The 15,280-nt window shown below is 41.5% G+C and overlaps 1 protein-coding gene across 1 annotated transcript in view; it reads right to left on the bottom strand.

The window, feature by feature from the left end:
• CTNNAL1 (catenin alpha like 1) overlaps positions 1–15,280 on the bottom strand; it is a 225,483-nt gene that overhangs the window by 29,201 nt on the left and 181,002 nt on the right. The window contains exons 9-11 of the mRNA XM_044294669.1: positions 10,757–10,915; positions 5,127–5,219; positions 1,978–2,128 (exon numbers count right to left, since the gene is read on the bottom strand). Coding sequence (XP_044150604.1) covers positions 1,978–2,128; positions 5,127–5,219; positions 10,757–10,915 — 403 coding nt within the window. The remainder of the gene's footprint in view (positions 1–1,977; positions 2,129–5,126; positions 5,220–10,756; positions 10,916–15,280) is intronic.

Below are 15,280 nucleotides of genomic sequence, written 5' to 3'. Positions count from 1 at the left end.
GTACCGAGAACAGCCACCGGGGGCCTTCTTCGGGCTGTTATCGGAAACTGCCTGCTCCCGCTGCACGCATTTGTTTCAGACCGGCTCGCGGCACAGGCACAGGTAAGCCTCGCCGGACTTGTGAAAAAAGATGGCAGCCCGCATGTGTTCGCGGACGAACAATACGAACTGGCCATCATTGCCTGTCATCTTGTGCCCTGTATTTTATATTTAGTATTATGGAGAAGGATAGGACAGTTCTAAAGAGTGCCCGAAGTTCCATTCCGCAAAATAAAAGCACATGGCTGGTATCCGTGTTTTGCAGATCCGCAATTTGCAGACCACAAAAACAGCTAGCATGATCAACCCTCCCAAGCTGTATGCCTGGTTTACTAGAGTTGATCATGTTGAGATATGCTTTTTAAGGGTAACATGGACAAGCCCAGAAATTGGCTACATATATCCAAAATAACCAAAATGCAGCACATCAGAGAAAACTTCCCCTTAAGGGTGCATTCACACGACCGTAAGTGTTTTGCGGACCGCATATGGCCGGCGCTATATAGAGCATGTCCTATTCTTGTCCGCAATTGCGGACAAGAATAGGCATTCTCTATCTTTTTGCAGGGCCGTGGAAAGGAACAACGGATGCGGACAGCATACGGTGTGCTGTCCGCATCTTTTGCGGCCCCATTGAAATGAATGGGTCCGCACCTGTTCCGCAAATTTACGGTCTTGTGAATGCACCCTTATTGTAGAAAATGTAAAAACAGTCTACACACTGTCCCGACAGTAACCATCTCTTACTAGTTTTGGATATAAAATTTTTGAATCATGGCAACTCTCTTGCTGTTTAAGGGTACTTCCACACGTTAGAAAATACAGCAACACAAAGCTTGCTTTGGTTTTTGCTGCAGTTTCACAACAAAAAACCACAACAAAAACCACACTGTTTTTTGCAGCAGAAATGGCTGGGGACTTCACCCTCTCCATTGCAAACAATGAAATCAAAGGGGAGATCCGCAGCATAAATTGACATGATGCAGATTTCAAATCACAGGTTTTTGTACACACTGTATGGTTGAGATTTCTTAAAGTCTTACCCACTGGTCTGGTACAGTACAATGCCGCGGATTGGCTGCATGAAAATCCGCAACTCCAAATCCGCAGTAAACATACCCTAAAATGGATGTTAGGACATTTGCGGAACATACATTTCCTCTCTCTACAATGCAATATACTACATAGGAAGATTCAGCAAATCCTTTGTGTGAACTGTACAAAGAGAGAACACAAGGCCAGCGAGTCTAAAGCCTGACAAATCCAGGGGATTCTTCTTTGTACGGATGTAGAAAGAAGTATCGCTGACATCAAATAGGACGGTGATAAAACAAGGTATTTGTGCTGAGTAAAACACATTTCAAATTCTAATCAGAATCTCTCTCAAGCATAAAGTTTTTATCACAAGGTAATGTGGACTAGCAAAAACAAAGATGACATTGTCAGATCATTTGAACAAGAGCTCCTTGGGATTAAAGGGATGCTGAAATGGAAAGCGGAGGCACAAGTATACTCAACCAGTAGGGAAATGCTACCACATACAAGCCCATGCAGCCAACATGAAAGGCTCTGTCACTCGGCCGGTGCGACACCGTTTACTTGCCACAGAACTAGTTGCTACAGGCCTCAAAGTGGAAACAGCAACTAGTAGGCAGTGTAATGAACCATTTTAGTGTTCTTCGTCCAAGACTGTTCTGCACACTGGTTCCTAAGAGCTGACATCATTAACAGTGGCAAGAAAGATTATCAGATTCAGGAACTGGAGCACAAAACGTGGGAGAAATAGACAGTGAATTTACTGTGGATTTCACAGATCAGCAGCTATTAAATGTACCACCTCCAAGGGCACTGTGTAATGCTTAATTTCCCCTGTGGTGGCGCTGCAGGTAAAGCAAGCAATTATAATTACAAACTCTAGTAGGCAGACACATTTCTTACCTCGTCGTCCCTCAAACACATCATTAATTTCCCGCACTAAAATGGACATATCAGTCAGCTGAGACTCCCAGGCTTCACAAAAAACATCCAAGTTTTCTTTAGCAATCTTACTGGTTGGATGTAAAGCTAATGTTTCTGCTGCTGACACAATCTGAAAATTACAAAATGTGGGAAAAATCAAAAAATAAATACACGTACATTATGAGCATTAGGAAGAGGCCAGTTCTTTTTTTCATTCTTTCATTTTCTGTTCACATAGCTGTATGAGGGCTTGTTTTCTACAGGAAAACGTACGGTATGTCTTTTAATAGCACTGTACCAATTTAGCGCACTATTCTTTGGGTCAATACAATTACAGCAATACCAAACTAGTTTTATTATATTTTACTACTTAAAAAATATGAACACATAGCACCCGCACTGAATCCTGACCCATACATTTTAATGGGTCTGTGTACTGTACATGAGCGTTTTTTCACGCATTAGGTCTGTGTTGCGTAAAAAACGCAGCATGTTCTATATTCTTCGTTGTTCCCTGGCCCCATAGAAGTGAATGCGGCTTCAGTGAAAAATGCATTGCACACGGAAGCAAGTGCGGATGCAATGCGTTTTTCACTAATGGTTGCTAAGAGATGTTGTTTGTAAACCTTCAGTTTTTTATCACGTGTGTAAAAAAACGCATCAAAACGCATTGCACTAGTGCGGAAAAAACTGAACAACTGAATGCAATCACAGACAAAACTGACTGTACTTGCTTGCAAAATGGTGCGAGTTTCACTGAACGCACCCTGAACTCATCCGGACCTAATCCATCACGCTCGTGTGAAAGGGGCCTTAGATAAGCTGGGGGGAAAAAAGTAGTACACTATTGAAGTCTATGGGATTTTGACATGCTTCCTATTAAGCCCTGCTGCAAGGAGGGTTTGATAGGCAGTTTCCTATGGCAGGCTTGGGAGTCTTCATAGGGACTCCCACAGGCTCCAACAGACACTGATTGTCAACCTGCGATTACACCGCAGGGGTGCCGATCAGAGGTCAGAGTGGGCCCCCTCCCTTTGACTAACCTCTCAGATGTGACATCTGAGGAGTTTAAATGACAGAGATCAGAGTTATTTCTGATCCCGTTTATTGCCGGTGGGTGTCAGCTGTATTATACAGACGGCAACCACCGCATACGACGAGGGTTTTGCGAGTGAGCCTGCTGTATAAATCCCTCCCACACCGTTCACATACTGTATATTTACATGGAGCTTAACCATAATATAATAAACAAGGTTTTATCACTGTGCAATATGCTTTTTTAAGATATCTGCTTCCTGTTAGTTAAAGTGGCATTTTGGCACACAAAAATTGTCTCTAATTTTAAGTATTCTGTAAAAATTCCTCAATATATAGTAATTACATCTTTTCAGTATTTTGCGAAATAATCACTCATCACTTACAGGTCCATAATATGTTGTCTATAGCTTGTTACCTAGGTATATGACCTTTCAGCTTGCTGGTCGTGCATGCTCAGTTCAAGCACAAGGGGTTATAGGAGGCTATAACTGAAAACTAAATGTGAGAGGCTCAGAAAGGAGCTGGGCACAATACGAGATTGCCTGAGGAATACAGGCGAAGGAAAACAGTCCAGAATAAAGGCTAGCGATGCACAAAGGGAACTGTAGTCCGCTACCAATATGGAAGCTGAAACCAAGTCCACGACTTTTGTACTCCCGATTAAAAAAAAAAAAAGGTGATTATACAGTTTTAGGCCTCATGCACATGACCATTGTTGTGGTCCGCATCAGAGCCGAAATTTTTGCGGTTCAGGTGCAGACCCCATTCACTTCAATGGGGCCGCAAAAGATGTGGACAGCACTCCTTGTGCTATCTGCTTCCGTTGCTCCGTTCCGTGGCCCTGCCCCAAAAAATTAACATGTTCTATTCTTGTCCGTTTTGCGGACAAGAATAGGCATTTCTACAATGGGCTGCCCGTTCTGTTCCGCAAATTGTGGAAGGCACACAGACGGCTTCTGTTTTTTTGCGGATCCGCAGTTTGCGGACCGCAAAAAAACTTAACGGTCGTGTGCATGAGGCCTTAGAATGTAATGTTAGTGTTGTATTGTTTCTCTGTGTGTAATGATCCTGCAGCCTTCTTTCAAGTTTCTTGTACAAACACCAGAATATCCTGTTCATAGGAAAATCCTTCGTTACATCCAGAGAATGTACAGACCTCATACTTCTTGAGCCCTATTCATATCACATTTGGTTCATATGTAGAGAAAAGTATGACATTTGTTTAAATGTATGTGGATACATTTGTACACCTCTATTTAAACGCAGTACGTTCATAGAGAAGGTTTAAAACTTATTTTATTATTTTCTTTACAAAAAAAAATAAGTAATTGAAAATAAATATTTTTGTATACATCGCTCTTTAACTTCAATGTAAAAAAAAAATTTGGGCTGCATTTTATTTTTTTTTGCAGGACAACATAACATGGTAGGCTATGCTATTATATCCTGTCCTATAAATCTCTCTGCTGTCCTGATAATTGGCTTAAAACTACCCATGTCCAGACTGTAAATCCCCCGAACTTTCAGTTGTTCCAACTGTAAATAGAGATAAGATTCTTTAATAATAAATCCAAAGAAAAATCCCTTTTAGTCTCTAAATGGCAATTAGAACTAAAAAGAAAAAATGAAAAAACCCACGATTTTGCTGAGAGTAGAGTTATGTGCCTACTGATGGTATAATGCAGGTACAATACACAATAAATATCAGGTAACACCTTATTATCCGCTTCAGGACAAGAAACGAGCTGATGAGTTAATAAAGCTTGCCTTTAGGCTAGGCCACATTTGTGCATCCCATACATCGTGTGCCAGCTCTTGGGCTCTAGTTACACGTTTCTTCTCATTAAAAACATTTCAGCTAAGATTTGCTTTGGCATTGACTCTCACTAAGAAGATACTTAATTATCTGCAAATTCTTTCATTGTTTAGCCAAAGTGATGCATAAATAAAGATGTTTTTCATTCTTGACTCTGCCTAATTAGATTTCCTTTGCCGTCGGTAATGACTGCAATGTCACCTCATTACCAGTTCACTTGATTTTTATTTTCCCATACAATGTTAAAAGAGCAGTATTTCATAGCTTTCCATACCTGAGGACCAGTCACCTGAAACGTATCTTCTGCATGAATACATGTGATTTCCAAAGGTTCTGTGCCCGAAACATGTCTCAACAGCCGACAAGTCTACAAGCAGATGCAGAAATTCCTTAGTAATGAAAAATGTCTATGTACTGTATGAAAAGGCAAGACAAAAAGAATTGTTATAGCTTCAGGACATTGTTTCACCCCCATCATCTACAGTGGTATCTTCAACTGTCTGGAGCGTAACAGAAACAATATCATCTTACAGCTACAGTATACTCCAAGTGTCAACGTGAACAAAAGTGCAATGTTACAGTTTGAAAGGAAACAGAAACAAAATACCGACACTGAAGATCTAAGATGGTGTCATACCTTGAATTTGTTATACTGGGGACTGCACATTTAAAGGGGCTGTCCCATGAAATATATTCTACAGTTTTCAAACCACCACCTGGATCTGAATACTTTTGTAATTGCATGTAATTAAAATAGCTACTGAATAAGGCCTCATGCACACGGCTGGGGACCGCAATTTGCACAGACGGATCCAGACCCATTCAACTTGAATGGGTCCATGATCCGTCCACACCGCAAAAGAATATGTTCGGGTGAATGGGTCCGATTCCACGATGCGGTGAGCATACGGCTGGTGCCCGCATATTGCGGACCCGCTGTTTGCAGGCCACAATATGGGCATGGTCGGGCAACATCGCGTGCATGAGATTTTATTCAATAAAATGTATCAGTGTAGCGCCACCTGCTGTTTGCTTTTTTCTTATTTCTTTGACCTGCTCACAGAGATGGCCGCACATGCTCAGTTTCATCCTTCAACTGGCTCCTGAGCTGGGATAGGGAGAGCATGGACCATGCCCCCTTAGCTGCAGCAGAAAAGACACTTCCTTTGAGCTGCCTTCTTGATATCAATCTAGCAGAGCATTGAATGGGGAGATCTCTGGATCCATGTGAGGTACAGGGCTGGTTCTAGCTCGTCATGTACTATATGTTGTCTAATTTTTACATTATTCACACTAGCGCTTTTACATCTGGCAAGCCTGCAGGATATCTCTGCATTCCAACATCACCAAAAGCTACTGCATTGCCGTCCAGCCCCATTAATTATAATGGGGACCGTTGGAGATCTGGCTGCAACCCTGCAATTATGCCAAGAATCAGCCAGACTAACACTGCCTAACTGGGTAGTTGATCTGGGGAGTTATTCTGATTGCTTGATTTGAATTGGGAAGGAATTTCTACCCTAAAATTAGGAAAACTGGCTTTGACCTCATGAGTTTTTTTTTTGCCTTCCTCTGGATCAACTTGCAGGATAACAGGCTGAACTAATGTATTTTTTTGCCTTATAAACTATGTTACGATGTTATTGTGTTCTGTGTCCATGCACACAGTGGGATACATAGGCCGCTGGTGATGGATTCACTTTAAACAGCTCACTGTGATGTTTTGCTTCTTAGCTTTAACATGATGCCAGTCCAAAGCTAGATATCAATCACCATCACTGCAAATGTTCAGTGACCCTTAGCTGACATGGAGACGACCCTCTTTACTCCCACTCTATCTGAGATCCTGACCCCCATCTGTATGGCAGTGAGCTCCCTCCCACCCCTTAGTAATCTATACACCCTAATCGAAGAACAAGAACAAACAGCCGAGTGTAGGATACCTAAACTCCGCTGTAGATCGTTTTAAAGTCTCGCCAGGCTGCCACACTTCTTCAGTGGTGCCTTTAAAGTTTGCCCTGAGTGTGTGCAGCTATCGGATTGGTGGAGCAGCAGGCAGTAGCCTCTGCCCCACCAATCAGCATTGTGCTTCATATAGCAGAGGAGAGGGAGGTGAATTTATGGTTTCTCACCCTCTCTGCCTGCTGCCATGTTTCCACTCCTCCCTCTCCTGCTGGTAAGATGCTGAATTTCCTAGCAAGTCCGACAAGGGCATGGGGGACCTAGCGCCTAATGAGTGCCTAGTGGGTAATACAGCTCTGCTTGCACACTTGGCTGAGAGTGCATGTGTTCTGAAAAGGAAGAGGGAAGTGAAATCGCTGTCAGATTTTGCTGATGGTGGCCTATAATACTGAAAACAAAACATCAGACACACTGAAATTCAACATGCCCGATCCTTATCATCCAGACATGTACCGTCGGTGGGAGAGTTGGGAGGCCTTCAGACAAATCAGATGCTCATCCACTGCCAATGAAATCTGCCAATACACATCTAATGCTTTATACTAGGGCAATTCTCTGGTCATGAAAAGGCTGATGACTGCTTCCCTTCAAGGAAAAAAGTGCTAGATGGACTCATAGGGACTTATCTCAGAAATAGCACATTTACTAAGAATTTCATTGCAAATTACAGTCTTAGTAAAAAGGCCACTTTAGTAAGATGCACCAAATTAAACGGCACAGGCCTCTTATTAACTTGGTGTATCTTCTGATTAGGGCTGAATGATTACTCGAATTAATCGATTAACTCGACACAAAAATCCTCGATGCAAATGTTTTGCATCAATGATTTGTTTGTGCCATGTGACCACCGAGTGTGAGTGAAGAGCTTGCTATTACGAACGCCCGCACAGCGCTGCACTGGATCCGAACATACACACATCGTCAGGACATTTTAGTTCACTGTCGCTGCGGCTGGGCACTGATTGCTAGGAGGGTGAGTGGGGGAACTGATGACAGTGGGGGCAGCTGGTGGCATTGGAGGAGGAGCTGGTGGCACTGGGAGCGGAAGCAACTGGTGACATAAGGAAGCTGGTGGCATTGGAGGGGGAACTGGTGGCACTGCTGGAGGAACTAATTGCATTGGAGTGGAACTGATGGCATTGGATGGGGAACTGAAGGGGAGCAACTGATGGCCCTGGAGCGAGCTAATGGCACAAGGGAGGAGGAACTGATTGCACAAGGGAGGAGAAACTGATGGCACAAGGGAAGGGGAACTGATGGCACAAGGAAAGGGGAACTGATGGCACTGGGAGGAGCTCATGGCACTGGGGGGGGGGGACTGATGGCAGCGGGACTGATGAGTTGTTATAGAAAATGTTCTTTTAATTAGTTTTTTCTTATTAGAGTACCTAATTAATCGGTAGAACACTTGATTACTAAAATAATCGATAGCTGCAGCCCTACTTCTGATGCTTCTGCATGCTCCAGAAATTCAAACCTATGACAGGTGTACATTTCAGCTGGTGTACATTTGAACTATAATACGGCAATGAATTATAGTAAATCTGACAAACAGCGTTAATGTAGCAAATTATGTTGAAAATATGCCATGTGTCAAATTCTGCATCTTTTTAAGTCTGGAATTATACCACAACATGTGGATGATTGTCAATGGTATCGCAGTGTGACTGCAACACGCAAAAAATCAAGATCTGTTGGATTTTGTGTTGCAGGATATACAAAACTTTTACTTTTTAAGACTTTAATGTTAGTTGTTTACGACATGCAATTTATGTGCAACTTTTCTGTGACTTGCTTGCATTTTCACAGCCAAATGACAACCCTAAAATAGTCGCATAACAGCAATTTGCAGGCAAGTTGCACATATTTTTCTTTCTGAGTAACATGAAATGTTAAAATGCAGACATAATGCAGCTGTCTGAAACTGGCCTTATATTCTACTCAGGCTCCATTCACACATCCGCATTTCCGCTCCGCATTTAGCGGAACTGAATTGCGGACCCATTCATTTCTATGCGGCCCCGATCCGGGTCCGCATTTCCATTCCCGAAAAAAATAGAACATGCCCTATTCTTGTCCGCAATATTCTAATAGTGCCGGCGATGTACGGTCCGCAAAATGCGAAACGCACATTGCCGGTGTCCGTGTTTTGCGGATCCGCAAAACACTCACGGATGTGTGAATGGACCCTTACATGTGCACTACGACATTTATCATAACCACTGTTTTCTTCGTCGGTCCTGATTTCCCCAGCACAGGCAGAGGGTGTGCCTAATTCTTGCCGCGACATAGGCTTTGTCATAGATTTGACACATCCTCCAGTAGGCTGGGCACCATGCAAAAATCTACTGCATCCTCCTAGCTGTCGTACATTTCTGTCTTCATTCATGCCAGAAAATTGGTGTGAATGAAGATAAATGTGCAGGGCCCACTGGCCCCACTCACATGCCCCCTTTTCAGAAAACTGTCGTGGGGGGAATGTAATTCCCCTCTATGTGCTTTCTCTCAAAATTTGTATTATTATTGACTGCAGCATTATTCAGCCAACAAAAATAGTGGAACACTGACAAAAATCTTGAAAAGTTGCTTAGTCGCACCCTGCTTTATTATGTTGTTCTAATTTCTGGGAGTCGGGTTCCCTCCCTGTCAGATAATGTGTAGAAAACTCCACAAATTTTACTTTGCGAATATCATGTGTTTTATTGGATCTGCGGCTTAGTAACGTTTTGCCCTATTCGCACCTTTATCAAACTATAAACAGAAAAAAAAACAATAACCTAAATGTCATGATTCCGCTAGGTAAACAATGGCAGCGGTAGACATAATTTATATGGTGTCATAAATCGTCACATAATCAAAATATTAAATTCAGATCCATGATGTATTGGTAATATACAGAAAAAATAGCAAATAAAACTAGAAAACATAAAAATAGATATGTAGGTAGACATGATTCCATAAAGAAGACTTAACAACTCCATTTTCATACATGGGTCCGCTGAGTTTAAGGCTGGGTTCAGACCTGAGCGTTTTACAGCGCATTCCTACGCGCTGTAAAACGCTCAACAGGCAAGAACCAATGATTCCCTATGGGAATGGTTCTCACCTGAGCGTTTTACAGCGCGTACGATCGCGCTGTAAAACGCCCGACGCCCCAAGAAGTACATGAGCTTCTTTGGGGCGCCTTGTCGCGCGTTCCCGTACATAGACTTCAGCGGGAACGCGCGACAATGGGCGTTCGCTTGTCTTTGTATGCCCGATTGCAAACGCCCATACAATCACGCATACAGAGCGCTCCATCGCGAACGCTCAGGTCTGAACCCAGCGTCAAGTACGCCGAGTACCTTGAAACTCAGCGGACCCACATATGAAAATTGAGTTGTTAAGTCTTCTTTATGGAATCATGTCTACCTACATGTCTATTTTAATGTTTTCTAGTTTTATTAATTTTTTTTCTGTATATTACCAATACATCATGGATATAAATTATTATTTTGATTATTTGACGATTTATGACACTATATATAAATTATGTCTACCACTGCCATTGTATACCTAGCGGTTATTGTTTTTATTTCTGTTATAGTTTGATAAAGGCCTGAATGGGCCGAAACGTTACTAAGCTGCAGATCCAATAAAACATGATATTCAGAAAGTCAAATTTGTGGTGTTTCTGGAATTTTCTACTGATAAAAATCTGAAAGACATAAGTTTGGTCTAGTTTTGATTTTGTTCTAATTTATAGATGCAATCTTCACTTTGAATCCTCAAAATACAAGCACATATGATGAAAGTTCATGGAAAATAGGACTGTTTTAAAACCCATACATAGAATAAGCAGGTTAACTGGCACATGTGAAGACATTCCAACTGTAGACACATACTGTACATGAAACAGGTCCCAACTATGAAAACAGTCAAAATTAAAGTGAAAAAACTCACTTCCACAAGTTGTTCTTTTTGCTCTGATAACTTGCAGGTATACTCTGCCACTGCTTCCAGGTTTCCTTCCGCTCCAGCAATTTTCAGTGCTTTTAGGACAATGTGATCGGCATGGTACTTTAGCAAGTCAGATGCAAGTGTTGTAGCCGCACTGTGAAGCTGAAAATAAACATTATTGTTACAAGCTATACAAGTACACATATATTATACTGTATCTAGTCAGGAGGTGTGACTTGAATCTCATGGACCTCAATGTGCAACAGACCCCCCCCACACACACACACCAAACATGTACCATTTAGAATACTAGACTAGAGACCTCTAATGTGACAAAGTTGCAAGTGTAGATGCGACTGCTCCCTCTTCCTCCCTTATAGGTGTAAAAAAAAAAAAAAGTCTTGTGTACCTAATCATAATAATTAGGTGCATCCTCTGGCAGGGCAAAGGATATCAAAGACTGATCTTTGATAAATGACCCCCTTTTGTTTCAATGAATTGATCAGGGTATACTGAAACAGTCTTGGTTAGCGTTTTTGCGCCAAAGTTTGGGGTGCATTCATAGTACTGCTATCCACAAAGGCCCAACAAAAAAGCCAAATAAATAATCCTTTAGGTCATTAGATTCAATTCTAAGCCTTTTTTTATACACAGTATAAATAAATGTATAAAGTGATTGCATGAGTGAAAGCTGTATCCAAATTCTGACAGGACGGAGATTTCTCTTTCCTGGGTACACTGGCCTATATTTATCTCCTGAGTGATACAGCTAATGAATGGCATTTGTTTCCTGCTTGGATCTGGCAATGCAAAATATGTGTTTAGCAAAACTGGATCTATTCTGGGCTGACATATCCGCTATGCAATAGTACAGCCACACTGTTCTCTTGGCAGCTAGTGGTATTGCTTTCTACAGATACACTCTGTGATGCATGAATGCTTCATTTATGTTTGTGAATGTACCAGTTATCAGTGTTACTATGTAGGCCATCTGAAATACCCCCCAAAAACAGTGTAGTTGTCGAAGATTTTGATATTGATGGGCTATCCTCAGGAGCACTGCGGCCTCCTCACAGCTTACAGTATAGAGCCGTACATTGTACAACGGCTGTGCTTGGTACTGCAGCTGAGGCCCATTCACTTGAACCATTCGACCGATGAATGTGACGTAGTTGGCCTAGGAAGAGATTTCGTCAAACAGCATTCAGACCCCCACAGATCACATACTAATGACCTATCCTGAGCATAGGATATTCATATTAAAATCTCAGACAATCTCTAAGTAAAAAAAATAAAGTTCCAGGTGAAAAATGGAAAAAAATAAAATAAAAAAATGCCCCTTTACCCTGATTTTATAATAAAAAAATAGAAAAAGAAAAAACACACTTATTAGCTATGGCCGAGTCCGCAACGACCGTTTCTATAAATATATCACATGATCCACCCCATCCAATAAACACTGTAAAAAACAAATAAAAAAAGGGTAAAAAAAAAGCTATTTTTGTCACCACCTTATATCATAAAGTGCTAGACTAAGCAATCAAAAAGGTGTATGCCCCCCAAAATGGTACCAATAAAACATAATCTCATCCCACAAAAAAATTAGCCCCTACATAAGACAATCGCTCCCAAAAAATATAGCTGTCAGAATATGGAGACACAAAAATATTTTTTTTTTGTTTCAAAAATGCCATTATTGTGTTAAAGTGAAATAAATAAAAAAAATGTATACATATTAGATATTGCCATAACAACCTGCTCTATAAAAATAACACATGACCTAACCTCTCAGATGATCACCGTAAAAAACAAAACTGTGCCAAAACAATAAATTGTGGGGTCACCTTGCCCCATAACTGTAATAACGAATGATCAAAGAACCATATGCACCTAAAAATGGTACCAATGAAAGTGTCAACTCTTCCTGAAAAAAACGAGCCCCTGCACAAGACGATCGGCAGAAAAGTATAAAAAATATGGCGTTCAGAAAATGGAGACACAGAAAAAGGTTTTATTATCTAAAACTGAAACAAAGAAAGTAGATATATTAGATATGATCGCGTCCGTAACAACCTGCTCTACAAAATAGCACATGATCTAACCTATCAGATGAACGTTGTAAAAAACTAAAACGGTGCCATTTTTTGGTTACCTTGCCTTACAAAAAAACGCAATATAGAGCGATTAAAAATCATATGTACCCCAAAATAGTACCAATAAAACTGTCACTTTATCCCCTAGTTTCCAAAATGGGGTTTTGAGAGTTTCTACTCTAGGGGTGCATCAGGAGGGCTTCAAATGGGACATGGTGTCTAAAAAGCAGTCCAGCAAAACCTTTTCTTCTGAGCCCTGTGTGCCCTTACATCAGTTTACAACCACATATTTGGTGTTTCTGTAAACCGTTTCTGTAAACCGCAGAATCAGGGTAATAAATTTGAGTTTTGTTTGGCAGTTAACCTTCGATGTGTTAAAGAAAAAAATGGATTAAAATGGAAAATCTGTCAAGAAAGTAAAATTTAGAAATTTCATCTTCATTTTCCTTTAATTCTTGTGGAACACCTAAAGGTTTAACAAAGTTAGTAAAATCAGTTTTGAGTAACTTGAAGGGTGTAGTTTCTACAATGGGGTAATTTATGGGAGGTTTCTACTATATAAGCCCCACAAAGCAACTTCAGACCTGAACTGGTCCTTAAAAAGTGTGTTTTGGTAATTTTCTTAAAAATGTAAAGAAATTTCTAAGCCTTCTAATGTCCTAAAAAAATAAGACATTTATAAAATGATGCCAACATAAAGTAGACACATGGGGAATATTAAGTAATAAATATTTTATGAGGTATTGCTTTCTGTTTTAAAAGCAGATAAATTGAAATTTTTAAAGGTGAAATATATTGACTCAAATTTATGACTATTATGAAGTACAATGTGTCACGAGAAAACAATCTCAGAATGGAATGGTAAAAAATGGACTGGGCAGGAGGGTGAAAACTGGCCCGGGGTAAAAAGGGTTAAAAGGGTTTTCCAAGATTTTAAAGTGTAACTGCCATTCTTTTTCTGTGTAATGTGTAGGGGCATTTTTGTAATATACTTTAATTACTGAAATTAGGGATGAGCGAATCGACTTCGGATAAAACATCCAAAGGCGATTTGCATACAGCTTCCACTTGGAACCGAACCAGGGTTCGGGAAATGTTTTTTTACAGTACAAAGTAATTTATAAAGTTATTGCACCAAGTCTCACGAGATTTCGCAAAGCAATAGCTTCGGCTCATCTGCACCAATACATTCTAATACTGTACACGGAGCTCCGACTTTGGATGTTTCATCCGAAGTCGATTTGCTCATCCCTAACTAAAATCTTACATTTCTTTTAGCAAAAAATTGCACTAAAGTAGCCCATTCTGAGCCTTAACAGCGCTCCTCTGTCTGCTGTTTACATAACAGTGGAGACTTCCTCAACAGTGATGTCCAGTTCGCATTGTTTGCCCGCGAACACATGCGGGCTGCCATCTTTTCTCACAAGTCCGGCTCACCTGTGCCTGTGCTCGAGCTGGTCTGAAATCAAATGCGGTCACCGGGAGCAGGCAGTTTCAAGAACAGCCACCGGGGGCCTTCATCTGGCTGTTCTCGGAACTGCCTGCTCCCGGTGACAGGACTTGTGAGAAAAGATGGCAGCCCGCATGTGTTCGCGGGCGAACAATGCGAACTGGCCATCACTGTTGCTCAACACTGACTGTGTTATGTAAACAGAAGACAGAGGAGGGTTGCTAAAGCCTCATGCAGATGTCCGTGGAACACGGTCTGTGAGATTGCAGGAGCGCACGGCGTCATTGGTTGCCAGTCCGGTATCTCATGGACATCTGCATGAGGCTTAAAGGGATTCTGTCATAAGATTTTACCCCTATAACCTAAACATATGCTCATGTCCGGAGTAATAATAAGAATCCTAAGCTGGCGTTATTAAACTTCACTGTGGCTCTATTTGCACAAAAAACAGGTTTTATAACCTTTCAATCACTCACTTAAGGTGCCCATGGGGAGGTCCGTTAATACAGGGTGCCTGGTCGCACCCCTCGCCGTCCGGTGCCCAGCGCCGCCTCCGCAATCCTACCCGTCCCTCTGCCAGATCTCGCGCCTGCGCACTAGGCTCAGCCTGATGCGCCGCAGACTCCTGGCAGTGGCTTTGTTGAGCGAATTGCGCATGAGCCGAAGCTGGGCTCAGGAAGAAGTGGAAGGGGGAGGGCTGATTTAGCTGCTGATATCTACTGAATGGCAGCAACTAAAAGCATTAGCCCAAGCTAACCAGGAGATATCACTGTTAGAAATCGAGTCGGGAATAATTGCGGATAAAACCTTCTTTTACTTTCACTTTCAGCTGTATTCACTGCATCTCAATTTCTAACAGTGATATCTTTCCATGTACTGAACACATTGCTGGCATTGTTTGAAAGCTTGGAATGCCAGCTTTCAAGCAATATAAAGCCCATATCTCTAGCTTGTACCAAACCAGACACATGAGCAGTTAAAGCA

This window comes from Bufo gargarizans, chromosome 5 (assembly GCF_014858855.1).
Source record: "Bufo gargarizans isolate SCDJY-AF-19 chromosome 5, ASM1485885v1, whole genome shotgun sequence".
NCBI classification, from domain to species: Eukaryota; Metazoa; Chordata; class Amphibia; order Anura; family Bufonidae; genus Bufo; species Bufo gargarizans.
This window is presented reverse-complemented; position numbering and strand designations above follow the sequence as displayed.